Source organism: Pararge aegeria, chromosome 24, assembly GCF_905163445.1.
Source record: "Pararge aegeria chromosome 24, ilParAegt1.1, whole genome shotgun sequence".
Lineage (NCBI taxonomy): Eukaryota > Metazoa > Arthropoda > Insecta > Lepidoptera > Nymphalidae > Pararge > Pararge aegeria.
Window position 1 is genome coordinate 7,023,900 of NC_053203.1, and position 22,490 is coordinate 7,046,389.

Consider the following 22,490-nt stretch of genomic DNA (forward strand, 5'->3'; position numbering starts at 1 on the left):
TAATATATTGCTTATAAATACTCCACTGATGGGCTTTTTTCGTAAGGTTTGCCAATAATTACCACGCTGGGCAAACTGGTTGTTCATCGTAGTAGTACAGAGGGCGCTGCTGCCCGTTCTTCGTTATACTCCCTTTATTTTTTTTAATTTATACAAAGTATTGTACTAAAGTTTCCATTTGTGGTATACAAATAAAGTATTTGTACTAAAAAAAAAAAAACAATGGACACAACAAGAAAAAACTTAAAAAGTAGGATACAAAGGGCGGCCTTAACGCTTAGTGGTGATCTCTTTCAGGCAACCTTAGGATTAGGAAAACCAAGGGAAACCCATTGGTGGGGTGTATTATTATTATATACATCCTTACGAAGATTTACACACTAATACTTATCCAGATTACACTCATAAGATACTAATAATGCCCTTTGTCGCCTCTTACGACATGCGTGGGGAGAGGAGGGGTAGCGACAACTGTATTCTGATCTGCCGTCATCAAACCACATGCAAGTAGTGGCATGCACTGCATACGTGCGCAGAAGCACTGCCTACCCTAAAATTGATATATAGCTCGTATAGGAGGATTTTTGCCATTTTATGCAATTTTCCTGCTGTATGCATACCTTAGTAAGAGACCTAATGCACGCCACTGCATGCAAGCTATATATATGTATTATGTACCAAGTATCATCAAGAACGGTAACATACAAACACCTCGTACTTACCTAAAATAAGATATTCCGTTACTTTTGTATTTTTTCGGAAGTTAAGAGACTTTCTGATAGCTGACATCAAAGGTTTCGATACTCGAAATCGACGGACTCTGACTAAGGTTGCGATTGCAGAACTGATTAGAGGAACTTACATTGTCTATGTTGGACGAACTGCTTCTAAGTAATGCTTACGAGGACGGGTGTTGTGTTCTATCCTTCATTGAATTCAATTCTTAGTATTACCATTCCAATTTATGTAACACGACAGTTCGGTTGATGGTCTCGATACTATCGCATTCGTGGAATCCCTATTTTCGTATATATATTAATTTATGTTTCTGTATCTATTTTCTATCTTTACAGAAACATTTGTTTTTTTTTGGTCTGTGCAGTGAGCAAACCGTTTCTTTGGGAAAGAAGTTAAATTGAATAAAATTCAATTCAAAATTCATTTATTTCAAGTAGGCCTGGGTATAAGCACTTTTGAAACGTCAAGAATGTCCGTTTGTAGTGACTCTACCACCGGTTCAGAAAGCAGATTCTACAGAGGAGAACCGGCAAGAAACTCAGTAGTTGCTCTTTTTCTCTTTTTCGAATAGTGGGCTGATTTAGGCTATTGATCGGAGTAACTTAAGGTGTTGCCTTTACTTCACTAATAGTGATCGATAACTAAAGGCAAAAATACCTTTAGTCGCTAATTTAGTGACGTACTGAAGGTAACCAACGTACATAAACAAACTGATAGTATCACTGTTTGAACGGTTTGTTTATCTTTTAAATGGTTCAGGAAAAATAGGCGATAAATAAATAATGCATGCATTACAACGTCTATTGCCAAGCAAGAAAAATCAGTAGGCATAACAGTCACGTACCAGTTTTCTTTCCGCACATACGTAAAGAAATCAATTCTAAATCTTCTCGGCCACGCACGTTATAGGGCGTTTGACATTGGGAAAGTTAAACGACCTGTAGGGCTATTCTGGAAGGACGTTTTTGTAACTCGACAGCTAAATTCGCGATGAGTTTGCAAATTCGTATTCTCTAAAACTCGATAGTAAAGGTGGCGCCGCACTGTCGGATGTGGCGGGAAGATAAACTGCATGTTTGGGCTAATTTGACATTAATCCTCGATCGTCGAAACTCGTGTCAAGTTGTCAAACAAAAAGTTAATCAAGAGCAATAGAGTTCTCTAGTGAATTAAAATATTTAAAGCGTATTTTATATTACATTTAATTAAAAATTAGTTATTTTTGTTACATTTTAGTTAGTTATAGCTATTATTAAAACCATGGCTCGTTTATTCATATTCAATTATTTATAAGAAAAAGCGTACTCATTAGATTGTATTGAAAGTCAACGCCAAGCAAATGAGATACGTAATTTTCATATGCACAGAGTCTTTGTTTTTAATTACCGGTTGTTGAAAGAGTTGATGAATACATATAGCACCTCGGCGACACCGAAGCGCATTAGCCAAAGTAAAGGTAAGTAATTAGTTTTTTTTTTATTACCTAACCTTTCGTACTTTCTGATAAATGTAATTTTAAATTAGGTAGGTACCTACCTAAACAGTTATTACGTGCCCTCTCTTTCTTTGCCAGTGAAAGTGGTCAAAGGATATGTGGGAAGAATATTAATTCTTTATGTCGCAGCCTTCGGCTTCCCGTTGTATACATGCAGTGGTCGAATCAGTTGAAGTAGTATTAAAAGTGTAATTGAAACATTGAACTTAATAAAATTTGAGGTTCTTCAAATAAAACGCAAAGCTTAAGCAAAGCATAAACATTTATTAATATTATTAGCATAATATGTAAAATATGATAAAAACCTTTGCCCACTGCTTCCACGTCTTCACACAGCCTCCCAGGCTATTTATTAAGTTGCATTGCCAGTGTCTCCCAGGATCTTCGGGCTGCGGCTATGGCACTAGGCACTTTTCAGAAACCTTTTACCATGATTGGGTTTTTCGCTAAAAACTCTACTTTAGCACGAGAGGGATGCGACGATCTTTCCTTATGCTAAAGTAAGTCAGTGTTAAAAAATTATAAATATACGTTAGAGGTGCGTGCTGGGATTCGAACTCGGCCCGCTAAAGTGAAGTCGAGCTCCCACTGGGCTAACACCGCTTTAGTTACTTCGTTTATTTAAAATTTGTTTGTTTATTTCCTAAAAAAACTTCAATCTCGAATTCACATTAACTGTAACTTGTACATTTTTTAATTTAAGGCAAATATATTATGTCATACAGCCTATATAAATGTTATTTCAGTATTTTAATCATCAAAAATTCTGATTTATTTTATATAGCCTACATTTCAAACTAATAAAACAGTAAATCATAGAATTAATAGGAAAATGATTTTGTAAAATAAGGATATAATATTTTACCGATTCGTTTATTACAACTAAGGCCATCTATATTTGTTCGAGCTTCGAATTCGAAACTCACTTCACTTCGCAAGTACGTGCCAGGTGTTTAGAGAATATCATATAAAGATCGCTTTCGAAGTGATCTTTCTCACTTGAGTGAGCTTCGATATCGAGCTGGCATTCAGATTTCAGAATAGCCATGCAGTACATATTTTAGTATGCATTACATACGCGGCTTGATTGCCTAATGACAGGCGAACGATTTGCGCAGCAATACCATAACATAGTATGTTAATAATTAATAGCTTTATGATGATTGCAGTCCAATTTGTGTGGAGCATAGCTATATATATGCAGTATTGTAAAATTCAAAGCAGATTTCGTTGTTAATTTTTGGCATTTAAACCTGTGGAAATAATATTGCGATAACTTTAATAGCTAATTAATTCGATTGTGTAATCGAGCCTTATCAACGCAACGGTCAGTGTTTCTGTAGTATATACCTACGAGTATTATTATTTTATTATACAATACATTGATAAACAATAATAATAATGACTAATGAGGAAGCCACGACTTTATAACTAAATCTTGTAACTAGCTATTCCATACAAGGTTAGCCCGAAAGGGTGTAACTAGGCAAATAATAAATAATATAAAATAAATATACTACGACAATACACATATCGCCATGTAGCCCCAAAGTAAGCGTAGCTTGTGTTATGGGTACTAAGATAGCTGATGAATATTTTTTATGAGTATAATACACATTAATACTTATAATATATAGATATACACCCAGCCACTGAAAAACATTCATGTTCATCACACAAACATTTTCCAGTTGTGGGATTCGAACCCACGGCCTTGGACTCAGAAAGCAGGGTCGCTGCCCACTGCGCCAATCGGCCCTTCAGACCGAAACACAGCATTGGAACAATGCTGCTTGGCGGCTGAAATGAACATCGCGGCAGTACTTCCCCGGACGAGCTCCGCCACAAAAAGCTATTCTTTAATAAACAGTTGTTTCCTTATTTTCAGAACTCGGAGGAATGGGGGCACAAATCAGAACACCCCGCCTTACAACGAAGAAGCAGTGAGAGCTTTTAACTAGTTCCTATGTCTGTGATCGCGAGGTGAATAATCGCATTGTGTTAAGTCCATGTAAGTCTATAGTTAAAACCAGGTCCGGATTTATCTATATCTACATCCCGACACGCCGCGCCGCTCTGATACGGTACGCGATAACGCCTGTACCTCAGTACGAGATTAGTACGCGCGTTATCTAAGAGTCGATTTCGAGTATCGAAACGCTTGAAAGTTTCAATAACATGGGGCTAAAAGCTTAAAATCCTAAAAATAAACTAAAATACATAGTAGGTACAGATTGGTAATTCTAAAACCCTGAATGAAGCCTGGTATGAATGCAGGGTTATTTCCTATATACTATAGAACCAGCGTTGGTGTTTCATGAATGAATGAATGAATATACTTTTATTGCACACCACAAAAAGTACATAGAAAAAAAAGAAAAGTATAACAAAACAACGTATACAATTTGGCGGCCTTATCGCTTCATGACGATTTCTACCAGCGATAGCGAAAGTGAAATAAATTTATTTCATGAGATATAGTTTTTAAGTTCAATGTTTTCTCTACGAAGCGAATTTTTGTAATTCCAAGCGAATCTGAGAAATAAAGATCTTAAACCATACCGTAACTACATCCGCCTTCTTGAGCTTACATCTAAAACACAGACATATGTTAATCACAAATTTGTATTATAACGGTCAGTATAAGATTAGTACCGACGCGACGCCGGGAATCGGGGTCCCTTTTTTGCGTCATTTCAAAGTAAAATAGAAATAATCTGCATTATTTTAAATCTCAAATTCGTCCATAAATCTATATCCGTACATAGTCCCTAATCGAAACGTTAGTAAAAAAAATGCGTTTTTTATGTTAATTTCATTTTACTTTGTCGTTTTACTCGATACGATACTCGAAAATGCCTGGACCATAACGAGCTTGCAAACTTTGTACTAAAGGTTTTCCTACACGATAAAAATATTTCTCAATATGATTTTTTTTTTACAGGTTTCCATTGGAAGTTCGATACGTTTAGTCCGAAATGGATACCTTGCAAATAGGGCATGGGCATAGCAAGGGATCGAGTAGAAGTCAGTCACCATCTGCCGTGGACTTGCGAGACCCGGCGGTGGTGACTGATGACGTCATCAGATCGAGGGTCCAGTCACCATCTACTGCTCACCATGTAAGTAAATTGTTTTAAAGAAACTATTATGGATCGTAAGCAACACGCACTGTTCGAAGACTTAGGTATACTACTATACTATTAAAGATAAAAGACATGCGCATAGTACCTTCGCTAGGCGAAGCTTACGTAATAAAGTGTCAGAAGTCACTGGATTTTAATATTGCATGTGATGTCAGAGCTGTTTCTAATTTCTTTTAGTCAAAACTATGGCAGTAGTTTACTCAAAAACTATCAGCGTTTCGGTTTCACAGATAAGTCTTAGAGACAGTAAATAATGTACCTCTTAAGCATGTTAAGTAATATTTCGGTTTTCATTTACACTTTGTATATGGTTTATTTTCCAGGAGTCATCGCGCCATGCGGAGTCCCGCGCCCACCACGTCAAGTCGCATTCCAGAGATCTGGGCAACAGCCCGCTTTCCGGGAACACAACTGTTAACAGCTCTAGAGAGTAAGTTATTTGTAATGTCTCTGTCAATGGGATTCTTAAAAAAAATCATTGAAATGTTCCTATATTTGAAACTAATACTGTTAAATCATCAATTAGTTTTTTCCTATTTCTTTAAGACTGGACATTTAGAAAGCGGTCTCAGGTAAATCAGATGGCGAACGTTTTTTATTCTGGCTTGGTTTAGAAATGCCATAATTTCAGGCTAGAATTTTATTGAAAACAGACACAGAAAAACATTCATGTTATCACAAATTAATTCTGTTCGTAGCTGGTTATCGACGGATGAAAAAAATTCCATGTTCGTAACTGGTTGGGAATGTTCAGTTACGAACGGATGGAACCAACATTTCCTACTCTTGGGAATCGAACCTTGCCTTGCCTTGGACTCAGCAGGGTCGCTGCCCACTGCGCCAATTGGCCGTCAAACTTAAATGTATTATTGATCGAAACTGACCTCTCAATAGATCCATTACTTTCAGTTTGGAGGACTCGCCACAAAAGAAGAGCATGTCCAACATTCTAAGTCCGAGCGACTACGCGTACGCTGTAGTCAGTCCTAACGTATCATACGCACTCTCCACTGACGAATACGGTTCTCCGGCTTACAGAGGTATACATCTTGAGTTCCACTACTAACTGCGTCCCGCGGTGTTACCCACAGTGAAAAAGTTATGGTTCTTTTTATATTGCAATTACGTGTACACAATTGTTCATCGCGGAGCGCAGTTAGTATAAATGTTATATAACTGTAGACTCAACACTAAATGAATTATAACGCAAGGATCTGGAAAATGCCCTTCCAGCTTCCATTTACAACAGTGCCTGCATCATCACTTACCATCAGGTGTGATTGCAGTCAACCGCTCGTCTATATACATTTAAGAAAAATACTAAAGTCTACAGTTCTAGCTCCTCGGCGTGAAATTAAGTTTTTCACATACCTCTCGGGTACCATTGATTTTTCGGGGTAAAAAGTAGCTTATGTGTCAATCTAGGCCATAATCTATATCCAATCAGACAAATTTCAGTCAAATCCATTAAGAAGTTTTTGCGTGATGAACATTCGTACATCCATACATTCATAGATCTATTAATATCTATTAAACCTTATAAGTTTCACGTTTATAATATTAGTAGTTATCATTTGAGTCTTACTGCTAGAGTTTTGTTCGGTTTGTCTCGCTCGCAAACAATTGATCTCTCGCTCTCGCTCTATGAAAGAAGTTTCAAATAAGTTACCGTACTAACATCTCTATCAGAATCATTTCAACCGAATCATTATATATCGTGAATTTCTATTATGAGCAAGTTTGATCTATTTAAGTATTTGACATTTAAAGAACAGGTTAATGAGCGGGTAACTGCGGGTAATTTCATCACTCGCGCGCATCTGTTACAGAATAGAAGTTATAAAGACTTATACAACGTGTAACAGAATTACGGAATAATATTGAAGGGTGCATAAGTATATCACACAAGCAATCGCTGTGTAAAAATATTAAATCGAAAGAAGCATATTTATTTTTCCATACAAACTAGTTCAAAACATTCTAAGCGTTTTGACAACCCTATTGAAGATCAAGATCCCGACACGCGCATAGTACCTTTTCAGTAAAAACTATGGTAGTGTATAATCAGAAACTAATTCATAAGTCTCTCTCAAGAAAGTACATAATGTACCTCTAAAGCCTGTTTAGTATTATTTCGGTTTTCATTTACACGTTGTAGTAACGGTTAATGAAAGCTGCTATATATTTCGGTATGTAGCAGCCCATTAACGTCACAGTACTGCTCCAATGCGGGTTGGTGGGATTTAACGATTATTATAGCAAGTAAGTGATAATAACCGGGACGGCTTAACGTGCTCAGGCGCAGGAGTTGACAACGCGGGTTGGTACTGGAAAATTCTTTAAACCGCAATACCTAACAATTTTTGGCCTGACCCGGGATTCGATCCCAGGACCTTATGATCCGTAGTTGGAAATGCTAGTCTAGTGGTTAGCATGATCTTTACGGACTTTTGTTTCAAAGTTTATTCATTATTATGAAGCATATAGATACCACATATTTTTTCACATTATTCATTTAATTGAAGTAATATGTTTTTAAATTTGAAAATTTCGTGTATACAATGTCGAAAAAGTTGTAAATAAAACATTTTTGCTCGGACTCGCGCCTAAAGAGTACCCTCTACAAAAAATAGCCTGTCAAAAATTCTAGCTCCGAGTGAATACGCGAACGCCGTGGTCAGACCTAAGGTGTCGTACACACTCTCCTTCGACGAGTACGACTCGCCGAGATATAGAGGTATAAAATAAGTTTGTTATCATTGGTCTGGATAGACCGCGCTTGATTGAGTAGTTAGAGTGTAGATGAAATGGGACGCAGAATGATGGGATCTTATTTTAAGATAGATTATTTAAAAAAAAACAGTGGTGTGCACCTCATACATGCTTAAAACACCGCCTACCCTAAATTTTATAAGAAACGGAGGAATATTTTTATAAGAAACTGTCTTGCCAGTCACCGGACGACTATTATTGTTCAGAAAATATGTAATGGAACAATAACAGTAAGAAAACAGATGTTATAATTAGTTTTAAGGGTGCAAGGGTAGCCTTATCACTCAAAGTGACCTTTATAGGCAGTCGTAGGCAGGGGCGTGCACTTCATGTATGCACAAAAGCACTGCATACCCAAATTGTTTTATATAACTCGTATTGGAGGGGATTTTTTCCATTTTATGCCATGTACCTACGTTATGCATACCCTGGTCGTAGGAGAAATTACTGCCGCTAAGCAGCATTCCTGCGTACCGGTCTGAAAGGCGTGATTTCCGGTGTAATTAAAGGCATCTAAGACTTAACATCGCGCCTCAGGTTTATAGAAACTGGACGGTGCTTTGTAAGGCATGTTCTTTGCATGCTTTGGGTGTTGCTCTGTTTATAAACGATGACATTTCACTTACCATCAGGTGGGCCATCTACTTGGTCCGTCACTTATATATTGACGGCCGATTGGCGCAGTGGGCAGCGACCCTGCTTTCTGGGTCCAAGGCCGTGGGTTCGATTCCCACAACTGGAAAATGTTTGTGTGATGAACATGAATGTTTTTCAGGGTCTGGGTGTTTATATGTATATTATAAGTATTTATGTTTATTATTCACAAAAATATTCATCAGTCATCTTAGTACCAATAGCACAAGCTACGCTTACTTTGGGGCTAGATACCGATGTGTGTATTGTTCTAGTAGATTTATTTATTTATATTTAAAAGAAAAGTGGCATCGTATGAGGTGGTTACAGTCGTTATATTTATAAAAAAAAATGGTCACGAACACGTGATAATGCACTGTTTAATTATAACGACGTTATGTCAAGTTCAGTAATAAGGCCCGGGATTATTGAGATGACTACGAATTTAATATATTGCGATATCATTTCCTAGCTTACACGTAGGTGGCTGGTTAGACACTTCCTATTGTTATTTTATATTGTCTGCCTGCTTAATACGTAACTTGGTTGCAAACCATGTGCACGCCACTGACTTTGATTTATTTTTGTAGAAAAGTTTCTACGCTTGATGTATTTTCGTTTTTTTCCAGGTCAGGATGGGGACTATAATAATCAAGGTACAGTAACAATAAACCAAGTAGTCAAAATTTTACCAATTACATTTTATCACATGTAAATTTGCTTTCTGCACTTCTTCTCCATATTAACTTTAACTATGCTAAAGGAGAATGCCTGAACACGGTTTCGTTTGGTGCCTCATTTAAACTAGTATCAAAAATTAAGTTTTTATTTAAAAAAAAAAAACCTCTCAAATACCTAGCCTTAACTTCGACGGTTAAAAAAATCTATTAATGAAATACATTATTGGTTCTAATATATTGTGAACAGTACCATCAATAGGTAGGTACAATAATCGCATGTGTCAAAAATAATCTTAGTTCAAGAACTTCATTTGCATGTAGGTAACTCTGAAATCCGGCGAACTAGAGTTTTAATGTTTTTGGTAATGTATTGTAATTATTAAACCTTTCAAAATAAGATAAATTCCAAGAAGGCACCTTATAAGTACTATGTGAAACCAAATCCCATACTACATCCGGCATTCTCCTTTGATAATCATTCGTGCATGACATGGGCTTTAGGATGGGAATTCATGTTTTTAATATGCAAGACTATCCTTCTATCTTACTTATTCTATGTATTCTTATTATCTGTGGTGTACAATAAAAGTGTATTCATTAATTCGATCATTCATTCAAGGCTATCTGGAAAATAATGGTAATAAAAAATAAAAGTCGCACGACGTTTTCCTGAGTTCCAAACTTTTAGAGAAATAACTGTACAGAGCGTCATGAAATATACGCAGTGACCATAACATCAGCTGTGTTTACAATCGGGTGAAGGTAAAATGGGGTCACTACTACAAAATACACTAAAATCATTACTCTAAACTGAGTATTGGTAACAGTTTTAGTGGCGGTGATCTATTCGTCGTCATCACCATCATCATAATTATTAACCGATCACCTCCTCTATCTCCCTCCTCTATCTCCCTCTCCCCCTCTGAAAACCAGCGCCGCAGCTCGCTGCGGCTTCGTGCTGAGGCGGAACCCTATTTGTCCACATGCTTTTTGCTAAATATATTTTTTGCATACAATTGTAAGCGATGTTGTGGGCAAATATAAAATATAAATAAATATCTCCCCTCAGAATGAGATGGGTTAAGGTTGAAGTCCACCATGCTGGCCAATCGCGGATTGGTAGACTTGACCCGCCATAAAGAACACCATGGAAAACTTTCAGACATGCTGGTTTCCTAGTACACCATTCAAAATAACCTTGGTTAGATTATTAAAGAATATAGAATACAATACCTAAACACGTATATAATTGTACTAATTTTAATTTTTTTCCTCCCAACCCACTCCACATGTTGTTATCATTGATATGAATGTGTTGTATTCACGTGGTTAGGAAACACATTTACTAACAGAAACAGTCAATGTCCGCACGTAAAATTAAGAACATATATTTAGGTAAGCATTTATTATATCTTATCGCACATTTGACAATGTTTAACCTTTCGTGACTGTTTCTAATAATCAACTATGTCACACGACTAAAACTGCCAGAAAAAAACTCAATAATATTAACCCGATGAGTTAGAATTTATCCGAAAATAATAAATCCCAAAATTCCCATGAGGTTCATTAATATAACATCATTACATTTATGTTTGAATGAATATACTTTTTCGAGTTTACTCGTTAAGAATCGATGTTCATATATAAGGCGCCCGGTATGAGAAAAATGTGAGGAGTAAAATCTACTAATGAATGACTTCGTTACGTTTTCGCTTTGCGACGTTGCATGCCCGGCAACCGTGATGCGCAAACATGCAACGTAGCTTTCGTTTAATTAACTTATTTTTCCCATTTAAGTTACCAGGGAAACCGAATAATATCTAGATAAAGAAACAAACACATAAATTTATGGGACAGAGTGAGTTTTTTTTCCTATTCTTGTTACCATGGAAACTAAATAATAAACATTACATTTATCTAATTAGTTCTGATACTCTACATCCACCTCAATCTCCCGTAGGCTACTTTTAAGAAGTTACACTTCCGCTGTGTGTGAATAAATTGCACAGGATTTTTAATTTACCCTTTCATATGGTATTAATCTTTATTCAGTTAAATAAACTCTCTTTGCTTATGTTTCGACAATCGTACTTAAGGAGTAAACTCCAGTCGTGCGTCGGAGCTGACACACACTTTTTTCTTTTGTCTATATGAATCAAGGTTATGAACATTAAAAGGTTTGTGTTTCCTGGGATGTGTTACTTCTTTATTATTAGTTTATTATTTTATATTTATTTATTATATTTTTCTTATTTGTGCAATTTTGTTTATGTATTTGTATTTAGCTATTTGAATGTAGGTTTATAATAATTTTACACCTCATGTCCGCTCCCGCTCATCTTGTCTTAATCCAAAGGTTGCCTGGCAGAGATCGCTACTAAGCGATAAGGCCGCCTTTTGTATTCTACTTCTGTCTTTGTATTTCTATTGATTTTTTTTTTAATTTTCCTAACTTCATAGTCGTGTACAAATAAAGAGTTCAATAAATAAATAATAAATAAAATTATTTAGCATTTTAACAACAAATTATTTAGACCATGTATAGTCAGTATTTTCCGCTCTTGTCTATATCATCATCATTCCGAACCGATGCACTTCTTCTTCTTGACATAAAAAATCGAAACTGATATTATGTTGGTTCCAACATGCCTATATTATGTTGCAAGTTTCTTCAATGGCATGTGCCGCTTGCGTACATCCCGCATCTGCATCCCGTTTTACTTTGTCATTTCATCTATACTTGGGGGTGTACAAACTCTTGGGGTTTTAACAGTGACCTTGAAGACCTTCGGTTCTGCGAGTAATGTGCCCCGTCTATTCTTTCCTCGCAACTTATTGAGCTATGTCGGCTCTTCTACTTTCCACTGTTCTGATGTTATCTAGTTGTATAGCTCTCTGCATTTCCGCTGAGTGGCTTAGATCTTTCTTATCACTAACATCGCTCAGTGTGTCTGAAGACAAGTTTTTGAGACTTATGTCTTTAAGAACTTAGCTCAACGAGGCCCAAACCTGAAGTGGGAATGGGGAGGACACAGCAAGAAGACCCTACGCACTTTGTGGTCTCTAGGTGCTGGAATGGCGACCCCCCACCGATAAACGCAGCGGTCGCTGGAAGCCTAGGACCGCAGATTTTGAAATAGAGAAAAGATCGCAAGTCAATCTGTTGAAGTAATGATGATAATTTGAGGATATGAGTTCATTGCGATCGTCTGCTCTCCTCTGGGCCGTTTTCCATAAGCTTTTCGTTTGTTCTCGCTATCACGCGCATCCAAACTCATTCCAGAAGCCTATAAGGCCGCCTAGGTTGACTGTTGTTATGCTATGATTAACCAGTATAATGATAATTTCAGATGATGGAGATGGCAGCGGGAATGTGACGTCAGCTAAGGCGCAGGCCGCCATAGCTCACCTCAACAGTAAGATCGAGCGCACCAAGGAACTCATCCGCTTGGAACAGACTATACGTGACGGTATGAATATTTTTTTTGCACAACCATACTTGGAAATTTGAGCATTATTTTAATAACCTTCGTCGAGATAGTACTAGCCAAATAGACGCTAGCAGCGGCCGGCAAAAGTTGTATGAAAATGCGTATCTGTCGTGGTTTAGCGGCCCAATAAATTGCATAGTAAACATGTATCTGTAGCACATTATTTGAGAAAAGTACTTTACGACCCTTGGCTAGTACTAGGCATTGATGGACTTTCTTTTCTCTTTTTTGCTGGCCGCTGTAGTGATGCAGTAATGAATAGAATAAATATATATACATATATAGTATGTACATTAATGCATATACAACGTGTAAATGAAAACCGAAATGTTACTTCACATGCTTTAGAAGTACATTTTGTGCTGTCTCTGAGACTCATCTGTGATACCAAAACGCTAATATTTTTTACTGAAAGAAATAAGACACAGCCCTAACATCACATGCAAAATTAAAATCAAGTGACTACCCTCACTTTATTAGGCACGCGTCGCGTAGCGTAGGTACTATGCACGTGTCGGTCTTTTATCTTCAACAGGATTGTCGTAAGTAAACACTTAGAATGCGCCTATTTGAATAAAGAAATATTTGAATTTGACTTTGACTTTGTCCTTAGTTTAGCCCGATTTAGTCGCAGTACCCTTAACACAAGTTACGCCTACTTTGGGGCTAGATGGCGATGTGTGTATTGTCGTAGTATATTCATTTATCTTAATATATATAAATCTCCTGTCACGATGTTTGTCCGCGATAGACTCCTAAACTACTTAACAGATTTTGAATTAAATTGGCACACCGTGAGCAGTCTGGTCCAACTTAAGAGATAGGATAGCTTAAATCTTTAATTATAGTCGCAATTTTATTTTATTGCAAATTATTTGTCTATAATTAATTGACTGTCACATGTTATATATATACTACTATACTCATTTAAGGCTTAGCAATACTGAATACTTTAAAAACAAAATCAAACGCAGACGAAGTCGCGGGCAACAGCTAGTTTTATATATTTATTACTTTGTTCCCAGACAACGTGAATGAATACCTGAAGCTGGCTGCGAACGCGGACAAACAACAGCTGCAACGTATCAAGGCGGTGTTCGAGAAGAAGAATCAGAAGAGCGCGCTATGTATCGTGCAGTTACAGAAGAAGCTCGATGGTTATAACAAACGTATCAAGAGCTGGGAGGTATGAATGAGGATATAGTCGTTCGTTACTATAGTTTTAACTAGGTTTTTATTATGTATGGAGAGAAGAATGGAAAGCTACCCGGGGACCGACAACAGATCTCTTCAATCCCACAATGAAACCCAAGGGTTTCCATCTGCCTCGTAACCTGGGGTCTCGACTAAACCGGCTAAGAACAGGGCATGAGCGCTGCAACTATCTTTTGCATTATTGTGGTTGGAAACCATCTGCTACATGTGCCTTGGGAGAATGTGCCATCAGACGATGGAGCACATTATCCAGCTCTACCCCATCTTTTCATACCAGGGATTGCCCAATTATCTTTTTAATATCCCTGCTCGGACCGTCACATGGTTGGAGAATCTGGACATTGACTTGTTTTGAATTTGTAGATTATATCAATAATTTAAACCGCTTATTCGTATTTATTAATGGATAAGACAATGAGAAGGGATTAAGGCGGTAGTCCACCACGCTGCGGATTGGTGGACTCCACATACCTTTGAAACATTATGTAGAACTTTCCTAGGCATGTTCCTCACGATGTTTTCCATCACCGTCGAAGCAAGTGATATTTTTAATAACTTACATATTCTAGAAAAGTTGAATTGTATTCAGTGTATACACGTAAAAAGTGAAACTTCTTTATGACAAAATATTTTTTTAAATTTCGTTATTACAAATTATTGATGTTTACTAGATTAACATTAACAGCCGTATTAATAATAATTGCTAGTTTTCATGAAAAAAAAATCACACCCACGTGTTGAATGTATTAGAAAGAAATGAAGACGGCGCGTAATAAGAAAACGTTACAAGATGGCGCGTAACAGAATTGCTTTATAATTTCTCCCATTCGTCTATAAAGAAGTTTTACATCAATAATAAATAAAATATCATTTATTCAGCCAAAATGAAAAAAAAGACTTCCATTGTAACTTACAAATAAGGCGCCATGGAATAAGTGCCTCAAAAAATTAAACTTAAAAAAATATATAGTCTTGAACTTTATCGTTGTTCAGGGCGTTCAACTTGATCGTTGAACTTGATTGGTTTAACTTGATCGTTGTTCAGGGCGTTCAAAGAGCATTCTGTATACCTTTTGGCCACTCCGAAGTTAGGTGGGACTTCAGGGCGGCCTAAAGTAAAGCATTACTATCGTTTAAAACCGATTATCTTTTGTGCTGGATTTCGTAAAGATCGTTGTAGCGGTTGAGACGAAAATAAGTCACAAACAAACAGAGACAATTTTACTATTAGTATATTTATATAACGATAGCTAAACTTTTTTCTTGTTCTTTTAGCAACATGGCACGAGTGGACAGTCGCATAGACAACCTAGAGAAGTTTTGCGGGACATGGGACAAGGTTTAAAGTAAGTGTCATAATAGTCACTCTGACCAATCTCCATGGTTTGTCAACTTCACACAAATACACCTCGTAACTGACGTCACGTTTGTTAACTTTTATTCAAGCGTGCATACAGTAGTATTTTCGCCATGAAGGGGTGTTTTGCTTAACCGACCTCTCTTCTCGTTCAGGTGAGCATCCGATATCAGATTGTCTCGATTGTGTTCCAAGAGACATGCCCCAATGGCGTCTTTGTAGCTAGCTTTGAAATGCTTAAATTTTTTTTTCGTCAATTCTTCTTTTAGCTCGCTACGCATTTTTAGATGAGATAAAATCTCTGGACTCGCGACACCGTTACGAGACAACGAGCTATAAAAGTAAAACTGATGTGGTATCGATGAGATATTTAACTTCGAATCAAAATTGTTTATTTCCTATTTTAGTTGCCATGAACCTATTGCTTTGGCGTGGCGATACAGGCCGTGGCGACGCATCACCACGCTACATATATTACAAGTAGTCCATACGTAGTAGTACGGATACCAAACATGTACGGTTAACCTGTGTTTTGCTTATAAAAATATTTTTAACAAAAATGTTTCGATCGTAAAGCACTTTCTGATGCTTCGCATCATGAGTCGTGCAATAAAATATGTCTGACAGCAATAATTCACTAGTGGCGTGCATAGAAGGTATGCACAGGGTAAACAGATGATATAAAATGTAGAAAATCTCCAGTACGAGTTATAAATACTTAAGGGTAGGCTTTTTACAACTCTCACAATGCCTATCCTTAGATTTTTTATTACTCGTACTGGAGATTTTGTACATTTTATATCATCTCCATACCCTGTGCATACCCTCTATGCACGCCACTGATTGTAATGCTTTATCTTTTCAGTATGCCATATCTGACTCCTGTTGTAATCTGTTCTTTAATGCGTATAACTTATACAAAATAATTTCGATGTGACACGTCGGCCAGGCGTGCCTTGAATTTTCATTTTTTAACTAACTTATTTCTCAGGAACGTTGGTGGCAACATTCGCGACGGCATTACCGGTCTCGGCGGAAGCGTGATGTCTGCGCCGCGCGAGTTCGCGCATCTCTTTTCGCGGTCAAACCGCTTCGGGTCCGCAGACAACATCGCACAACTCGCCGGTCTGTATCTGCTATCTGACAGATATTCATCAATCACACCTTTATAACCTTATAGCAACGTAATATGAGCGGCATCATTAGTAACATTCCAGCGGCAGCGTCACGTCGGTGCTGAGAATTTGTAAATTTTTCCCCGCTCTCCAAAGACCAAAATCGCGTAAATCCCCGGTTTGTATGTTGCGTACGTCTACCCTTAATTTAAACACATTCCAGTTGACTTCTTATTCAAAGTCAGCTCACATCAGCAGTACCGGCTAGAGCGGCAGAATGAATCGCATCTTTTATTCCGCTTTAACGTACAACATGGCATCCATACACAACACATACTATTAAAACATTAAAGGGACGTTGTATGAAACATGAGTGGCGCCATTCTCAACAACAGCATCTAACGGCATCGTGAAGTTATCGCATCTCTTATTGGGCTTTAACGAACAACATCGCACAACTTACCGGTCTGTATCTACAAACATTGTCATACACAACTCATACTATTAACACTTTAAAGGGACGTTGTATGAAACATGAGTGGCGCCATTCTCAACAACAGCATCTAACGGCATCGTGAAGTTATCGCATCTCTTATTGGGCTTTAACGAACAACATCGCACAACTTACCGGTCTGTATCTACAAACATTGTCATACACAACTCATACTATTAACACTTTAAAGGGACGTTGTATGAAACATGAGTGGCGCCATTCTCAACAACAGCATCTAACGGCATCGTGAAGTTATCGCATCTCTTATTGGGCTTTAACGAACAACATCGCACAACTTACCGGTCTGTATCTACAAACATTGTCATACACAACTCATACTATTAACACTTTAAAGGGACGTTGTATGAAACATGAGTGGCGCCATTCTCAACAACAGCATCTAACGGCATCGTAAAGTTATCGCATCTCTTATTGGGCTTTAACGAACAACATCGCACAACTTACCGGTCTGTATCTACAAACATTGTCATACACAACTCATACTATTAACACTTTAAAGGGACGTTGTATGAAACATGAGTGGCGCCATTCTCAACAACAGCATCTAACGGCATCGTAAAGTTATCGCATCTCTTATTGGGCTTTAACGAACAACATCGCACAACTTACCGGTCTGTATCTACAAACATTGTCATACACAACTCATACTATTAACACTTTAAAGGGACGTTGTATGAAAGATGAGTGGCGCCATTCTCAACAAAGGCACCCAGCGGCATCGTGACGTTACCGCATCTCTTATTGAGCTTCAACGAACAACATCACACAACTTCCCAGTCTGTATCAGCTATAGATTGGCATACACAATTCATACTGTCACAACCTAATGGGAACTTTTTAAAAATCTTGCGACATCATTCGCCACAGCAATACCAACTCGATAGCGTGACGTTATCGCATCTCTGATTGCGATTAAACGGACAACATCGCACACCTCGACGGTCTGTATATCCTATCCATTGCCATTCCTATTAAATCTTAACAGGAACGATTTAGGAATAATGGGCAGTACCTATTCGAGCAGCGTTACATCGCATCTCTTATTGCACTTCAAAGAAAAACATTGCACACCTCGCCGGTCTGTATATTCCATATTTACACCATCACATTTACACAACATCTAGGCGTTTAATGTAACATGAGCAGCATTTTCGCAACGGCAATAGCAGTCGAGCGGCACCGTGACGTCTCTGCCGCTTGAGTACATGCGGGATGCACGTACTCAAGCGCTCCAACGAACAATATTGCTCAACTCGCCGGTCTGTATGTACCCTTTTACGTGTGTAATCCTAAGTTATACCAATTTCAGTCTTATGTAGAAGCAATGAAAGTTAACTTTCAATTGATATTGTAATCGGCATTTGGCTAACAAATCGGCATTTGGTCCATCTTTAAACATTAATGTAAACCCCGCTACAGCGCCAATTTACGCTGGTCCTTGGTCTTCTCGCATTAAAGTGATCTGGGTTGCATCGAAGCCTTATCAGCGAAATGTTCGGTTCAAGCCTGATTCTCTAATGCCCGTTTTCACTAACGACGAACAATGCAATGCCTAAGTAAGTAACAGCTGATCATAGAAGATTCCTAGGCATAATTTACCTTTCACCATTCGATTTTCTAAACACAAGGTGTGGTTTTGTGTTAGTATTGTCATATTTTTCATGTATCGTAAGAAAATAAGATTATAAAAAAAAAAAAAAATGTCAGTTTACGAGTCCCCTGACTGAACGATGAGCCGATTCGGTTTACTAACGTCATATGACATAAGAGTTCGTAAAACTCTAGTGTAAATTACTTGGCATCCGTGTAAGGGGATTCTAGGTTTGGTGAAAACGGGCATAAGGCATTTTAATCGCAAAGAAATGGTGACGTATAATTTGACACTTCATAACTTAACGTCAAAAATAGTAGTGTACGTTATTAATGTCATCGCGGATTGCCTCCCTTTTTCGTGTGGGAATCTTCATTCAGAACCACATACCGGGGATGGTAAGATCGACCTCCTCCCATGATATTCTGGTGTCGCAGATAAAATTAAGACAATAATAACGTAAACTAGGTCTTCTGTTATATATATCTGTGTGAAACATTTAAAGGGAAATTAAGCTTTATATGTTCGTTTTGTCTTACTTTAATATATTTTATTGCAGTCGCCCTGAAGCTTTGGGTATATGCTTTCGGGCTTAAGCTGATATGTTTATCCTATCATTCGTAACAAGTCTGAAAATCAATCTACGTTATATTGAGATCATCGCATTTCATTGGCAAAAATTATATTACTCTTGCTCCCAGTACCCGCTATTTTAAATCTCAAAAACTAAAATATTTTAGCCATTCATAGTGCAACAACAAAATTGTGCTATGTATGTGTGTTACACTTAAATAGAATAGTTAAAATTTAAAAAACGGTTGTATTAGTGTAAGTGTTTGTAAGTAAACCTAATAAATAAATAAATAAACTTCGTGGTGATTGCTCAATTCAATTGCCTGTATACGTAAAGTAATTACACTTATTATATTTCGTTCATGTTTAAAATCGTTTTCGTCGGCGTTAGACGTAGACTTTCATAATAAATTCAGCCAACGTGCGACGATCGCAATGTCACTTGGATTGATTTATCTCGTTAGTGAATAGACTTGTGTACATTATCCGAAAGTGGAAAACAGCGAATGAGGGATAGCAATATAAATTCGGGCTTATGTTGGTTGCATCAACTCTTATGGGGAGTTTTTTATTTCTATTGAAAGTTTATTATAAAAATTATATAGGGTGTTATTGTAGTACCGATTTGTGTTTGTAATTAGATTAGGCGAGGAGATGGATCTTTTGACGTCGCGTTGTTATATTAGCGCATCCTTTTTATTTTGATAATGAGCTTTTTTTAAACATTTATTACTTACAACCGTTTCCTAGGTAAAGCCAGTTGCAATAAAAGAATTTTAAGAAAATAAAATAAAAGAGCATACAAAGATCTTCTTAAAAAAAAATCTTCGTGTGCAGTTTGTAGATAGTTTTTTTTTCTTAAACTTATTAAAATAAAAGTTAATTTAAACCTCTATCATTCTATTTTTATCGCTGTTAAAATAGCACCCTGTATGATGTAGGTTTTGACACGACCATATGTCATTTTCATATGATCAGATGCAGCTAGTTACCATTTATCGTATTGAAGTGTGACATGTGTTAATATTCGTGTTTTGTCTCGCAGAAAACACGGGTCCCTGTAAGTATGTCGCGTAGAATCATTATGTGCCTAACTCTACCATCTGTCACTTCCATCTTAACTTAATAATGTAAGGCCAACGAGACTTAATAAAGAACATATAAGTTTGTCATTGATTGCGACCAGTGAAGCAGAGTGAGCATCTCTGTACCCGGAGAACTGTAAGTTTAACTAAACCAGGTATATCTCTGTGGTGGGACATGTAATGTATATATATATGCACCTTCTTACCCCCTTATACTACGCACCGTCCGCCCTTCGACTATTCCGCAGGAGTGGGAAACAATACTAAACGCCACCTATACGAACACACAAACAAATTATGCACACACACTTGCCAGACACCGACACATCCTCATAATACTCCAAACTACACACTACTACAATTAGTATGTCTCTTACTCACACACTCAGATAGTACCTCTGTGGTGTAACATGTAATATATACGTATATTTATGCAACTTCTTACGTCCTTTTTCTATGCACCGTTCAATGGAATAGTGCAGGAGTGGGAAATAATACTCAACGCCATATTTACGAACACACACACACAAACACAAAATGCACACACACTATGATATGCCAGTATCTGATAATACTGGCATATCCTCAGAGGGAAACATCAAAAGCCTGTAAAATTCCACTACTGCACTAAAGGCCCCACCCAACGGCAGGGTTTGCCCATAACCACCACGCTGGGCGGACGGGTTGGTGATGGCTGTAGACGGTAATAGTAGCACAGAGGATGCTGCTACCTGTTCTATTCCCTTAGTCACTTCCTCTCACTCCCGTGGGAAGAAAAAGGACGGCAACAACTATTCCGTCACCATACGATAAACTCCACGACGTAATTATTGAAATCTCAAAATATCTTTGTCTTTTTTCGCACGTTACATTCTTTATCTTGTCTCGTTGGCTCTCGTTCTGTAGGGTCAGCGCAGACCAAATGTTTTTCGCCGCTCGCATGCTGGTGTAGATTTCCCACGAATATAAATATCTTCCTTATCCTCTTCAAATTGCATTTGCGTTAATAAAATATTTTGTATAAGTAATAGAAAAAATCGACAAACTAGAATTATATTGCAAGTTCTATTGTCAGTTGTCATTCACCACATCCTATAATCTGACATTAGTGGTGCGTTCTAAAGACGTTAATAAAATAAAAATCAAAAATAATTACAAATAATTTAATAATTCTACATTTTTTTTTCGAAGATCTTCATAAGATCCTGCTCACTATCTTTTTACCCACTAGTCTTTGGTAGAGATTCCGTTGAATTTTAATTTAATTAGATAAATTTAAGCTTATAGTATAATTGTGCAGTTTATTAAATTTGAAAACTTATTATTTTTATACCTACGTATTTTTCATACTTTAAGTTAATTGATTAAAATAGTTTAAAGATGATTTAAATTAAATCATTGATTCATAGTATGATGTATTTTTATAACATACTAACATTAAATATAACGTGTATGTGTAGTGATTATTATTAAAAACAATAAATCAAAACTAAAAGTAATTTTTAAAGTACCAACACTCATTTCAAAAGAAAGTAAATAGTTCTAATCACTTTATCCGTAAGAACTCGAGCATGCTCTCGCGGTTGGTTGCTCAGTATCCGGTGACCCTTATTTTTCATTGAACTTTATACGTTTTCTAATTATTATTTACACAGATTGTTGTTTCCACACTCTGATACTCTGATGGTAACTGATAATTTCTTAACCTAAGTATTAAGAAGGCCTGACACGGTAATCAACTCAGGACTTCGTGACCCTTAGTCGAAAATAAAAAGTAACTTTAAAAAAATATTACTTATGCAGTGATGCTATCGAGATACTTCCGCATCTCCAAATATTATCACAGAGCCTATAAATTAAATAAATATCTTTCATTTACTTCGTTCGCCTCATAAAGCAGGGTATAAATTGGCAACTTGCCACCACACCCAATTAAATTTTGTATTTCGTATGCCTATATAGCGTGCAAAAGATATGTGTGAATCTCGACAAAATCTCAACATTGGTCCAAGTACGATACTCCTTGTTTTTCTAGCCAGTAAATCAACGTAGTTTTTCGGTAAATAAATACACTATTTTGTG

The 22,490-nt window shown here is 37.1% G+C and overlaps 1 protein-coding gene across 10 annotated transcripts in view; it reads left to right on the forward strand.

The window, feature by feature from the left end:
- LOC120634667 (transmembrane and coiled-coil domains protein 2) overlaps window positions 1-22,490 on the forward strand; it is a 66,481-nt gene that overhangs the window by 22,913 nt on the left and 21,078 nt on the right. For 2 of the 10 annotated variants that reach the window (XM_039905405.1, XM_039905408.1), the window contains exons 2-12: window positions 4,122-4,244; window positions 5,178-5,355; window positions 5,703-5,809; window positions 6,289-6,419; window positions 8,030-8,116; window positions 9,414-9,440; window positions 12,818-12,937; window positions 13,984-14,144; window positions 15,449-15,519; window positions 16,522-16,655; window positions 20,369-20,383. In XM_039905405.1, the coding sequence (XP_039761339.1) occupies window positions 5,212-5,355; window positions 5,703-5,809; window positions 6,289-6,419; window positions 8,030-8,116; window positions 9,414-9,440; window positions 12,818-12,937; window positions 13,984-14,144; window positions 15,449-15,519; window positions 16,522-16,655; window positions 20,369-20,383 (997 nt within the window). In that variant the 5' untranslated portion in view covers window positions 4,122-4,244; window positions 5,178-5,211. The remainder of the gene's footprint in view (window positions 1-4,121; window positions 4,245-5,177; window positions 5,356-5,702; window positions 5,810-6,288; window positions 6,420-8,029; window positions 8,117-9,413; window positions 9,441-12,817; window positions 12,938-13,983; window positions 14,145-15,448; window positions 15,520-16,521; window positions 16,656-20,368; window positions 20,384-22,490) is intronic. The other 8 variants (XM_039905411.1, XM_039905412.1, XM_039905414.1 and 5 more) reach the window with 6 other exon arrangements.